The sequence below is a fragment of the Fomitiporia mediterranea genome (assembly GCF_000271605.1).
Source record: "Fomitiporia mediterranea MF3/22 unplaced genomic scaffold FOMMEscaffold_8, whole genome shotgun sequence".
In the NCBI taxonomy this organism is placed as follows: Eukaryota; Fungi; Basidiomycota; class Agaricomycetes; order Hymenochaetales; family Hymenochaetaceae; genus Fomitiporia; species Fomitiporia mediterranea.
In genome coordinates, this window is record NW_006760393.1 from 2,908,762 (window position 1) to 2,911,630 (window position 2,869).

The 2,869-nt window shown below is 48.4% G+C and overlaps 1 protein-coding gene across 1 annotated transcript in view; it reads right to left on the minus strand.

Annotated features, from left to right (window-relative positions):
- Window positions 1-915: 915 nt before the first annotated feature.
- FOMMEDRAFT_126746 (uncharacterized protein) overlaps window positions 916-2,869 on the minus strand; it is a gene marked incomplete at its 3' end in the record, with an annotated part of 3,771 nt that continues 1,817 nt past the window's right edge. The window contains exons 6-9 of the mRNA XM_007268866.1: window positions 2,320-2,648; window positions 1,593-2,264; window positions 1,243-1,418; window positions 916-1,104 (exon numbers count right to left, since the gene is read on the minus strand). Of these exons, the coding sequence (XP_007268928.1) occupies window positions 916-1,104; window positions 1,243-1,418; window positions 1,593-2,264; window positions 2,320-2,648 (1,366 nt within the window). The remainder of the gene's footprint in view (window positions 1,105-1,242; window positions 1,419-1,592; window positions 2,265-2,319; window positions 2,649-2,869) is intronic.

Genomic DNA, 2,869 nt, shown 5'->3' on the forward strand with positions numbered 1-2,869 from the left:
CTGTCGTTTGGCTTATCCTGCTATTAAAAAAAAATAAACATGACACAACATTCTTTCACAACCAGAAGATAGTTCAAATATTGTAGAATATGTCATACAATAGAATGTCTAAAATTCTACATGTAGGTAGATTAGAATTGAGGCAGGGAGGGCAGTGGTCCCTCTTTTCAGATTTTGATGTTTTTGCTATAAAAATTTAGAATAGACAGGGAATCCTTCAAGGAAATTGATATAGGCATTTCTACACATACAGTATAGATATATGACAAAGTTATGCTAGAAAATCTACTATTAAAATTTATACAGCCTAACTACTGTCTGTCTATATTAGTATATTGAAACAACTATATTACAGAGATTTAATTTTTCCATCATTTGTTTTGCTGGCATATTATGGTTTCTATAGTACAAATACACTTTCATGAATATTTCTGTAGCAATAGTTGCAGGGGTTCGTGTGTAATTGCAAAATCTGAAAAGAGGGATCACGTCACAGTTTCATTTTCTTGTGCATAATGAGATTCTATTTATGAGCATGTGGGTGACATTCGTGACATTCGTCACACTAGACTCGGCTATGTTTGATTTGAAGATATTAAAATCAGACTTTTGGCCCTCTCATAAAGGGGATGGCGATTTATTGTATTAAGCAAAATAAGGACTATGACGCATCTTATTATAGATAATAGATGAGAACATGGAATCGTCAATTCCGAAGGCTGCTCCAAAGCAGCTTCTGAATCTAAATCAGAAACCTAACACGGAATTCCTTAACTGCTGCAATTGCTCATTCGCCTCGCGTGCCATAATACGCACCACTCCGTCCTCGTCAGTCGTAGAAACATATCCGAGTACCAATGCCGCATGGTTCATCTCAGATCCGGAAGGAACAACGCCCACATGCTCCCCATCGTACACACGCGAAGTCAATCCACGTATGAGGAGCAAAAGAAAGTGCAATGCCGCTCGTCTTAGTGGCGGAAACTTCGGATTCGACACGGTGGGGCGAGTGTCCATTGTGACCTCTTCACCCTCGATCTCGGACAGCGCTTCTCGACTTGCTCCTACAGTGGCGCGTCGCCGCGGAATCAAATTGGCCCCGGACTCAGATTTGGTCTTGAATTTGACGTCAGCCGATGTGTTGCCGACTGTATCCAGGTCTTTGGACGCCTTGATCGAATCAGTATCCGTACCGGAGATATTTGGCGAATCGGGTTGTCTGGACTTCGGACCTGACCGCACGGACTCGATCTGCACAAGGTCTACCATAGTACCTATAAGATCTACCGAATATGAATTTAATGCAAGAGCATTTGTATCCGTTGCGGTGGCCAGTAGCGACACAGCAGACGTCCGCAACGTTGTAGGGAGATGGGACGCCCGTACGACTGCGAAGAGACGTGGGACGATGATGTCAACTATAAAATAGAAAGAGAAAATAAAATCAGTAAGAAATGTTTCATTGGTAGCCGCGCCTCGGCAGGGTGTCCGTGGGCTAAGATGAAGCCAAAGTAACGCCATGCCGGTGAGGCCGTTGGAAAGATGGCAAAGGGAAGAGAGGGGGAAACAAGGGTAAAGTGATGGGTAATTACCATATTTCCCAAGCGCGCCCCCACAGCGTTTGATGACTTGGCCTAAGGCCTCCCCTATTCGAACACGCAAGTCTACTTCCCTGGTCGTCATCGTCGCCTCCGACCCTCCTACTCCCTCCAGACCTTTAGCATACTCATCTAAAAGGCCCAAGAGCACTTCCTGCCCGAACCCATCGACTAGTGCTGCAAGCCCCTGTACAGCGTTCAGGAAAATGTAGGAATCCTCATCCTGGATCGACTGCATGAAAATAGACAGGATGCCCGGCACAAGCGCCACATCGACCGACGGCGCAGCGACTCCAACACCTTGCACGGTGCTGACGGTCGCCGACCCACCCGCCTTATCTTTATCCCGCCTCCTTGGGGCGGTGCTCGCTGGTGCGACCAGCTCACGCAATAACAATAACCCGTGAGCACGCACAGGCAGCAATGGGTCTTGTAAAAGTTTCAACGCTCTCTGGTATTTCTCTCGCGGACTCTCTTCCCCCACACCCTCTTGCTCATCCCCCTTCACAGGAAACGAGCTCGACGACGCAAGTCGCGCGGTTAGTATGATCCTCGCTTCCCGTGCCCGAGGCCGCAGAGCCTCGGAATCTGAATTTGCTAGTGGCTCGAGTTGCTCATAGATGTCATTGAGGAGGGGCACGGTTCTAGGCGATAGATCGGGATGTTCTAGTCACTTCTGTTAAATACGTTCATACAGGCCGGTGAGTGAAGGTCGCCCTACCTTCCAGAAGAGCAATAAGCAAGTTGACAGCTGTAACACTCAGATGCTCGCGCTTGTTCACGCCCTCCAACCCAGGCGCAAGGTCCTCGTCGTCGCTGTCACTTTCCCCGCCCTCCCCGCCTTCTTCAGGCACAATGCGAAGGCTCTCCAAGGAGAGTCCACCTTCCCTCCTGCCCTTAGCATTTCCTACCACAACCTCCTGCGCTAATGTCATCTTGATGATCATCAACGTACGCGTCACGTCTGGGCGACGGAGTGGGCTGTCCGCTGGAGCATCTGCGCCAACTTGCTCGGAGATTTTCATGCTGAGCTGGAAGAGCAGCAACTTTCTGGTATCTCGAATAAGTCTGGTTCTGGGCAGCAGCAGGATGAAAGGCAATCATACCGCAGTGGGTTGCCCTTGTCATCTAGCTTAACGTGCGTGTCGAGGATACGCAGGTAGAGTGCGGATGCTACGTCTTCCCTCTTTAGTGATTTGAGGAATTTAGCGAAGTGCAGAGGATGCGGGTTCAGGTTTAGTGGGTTATTCTCTTCGGTCTCCCTCATCTCA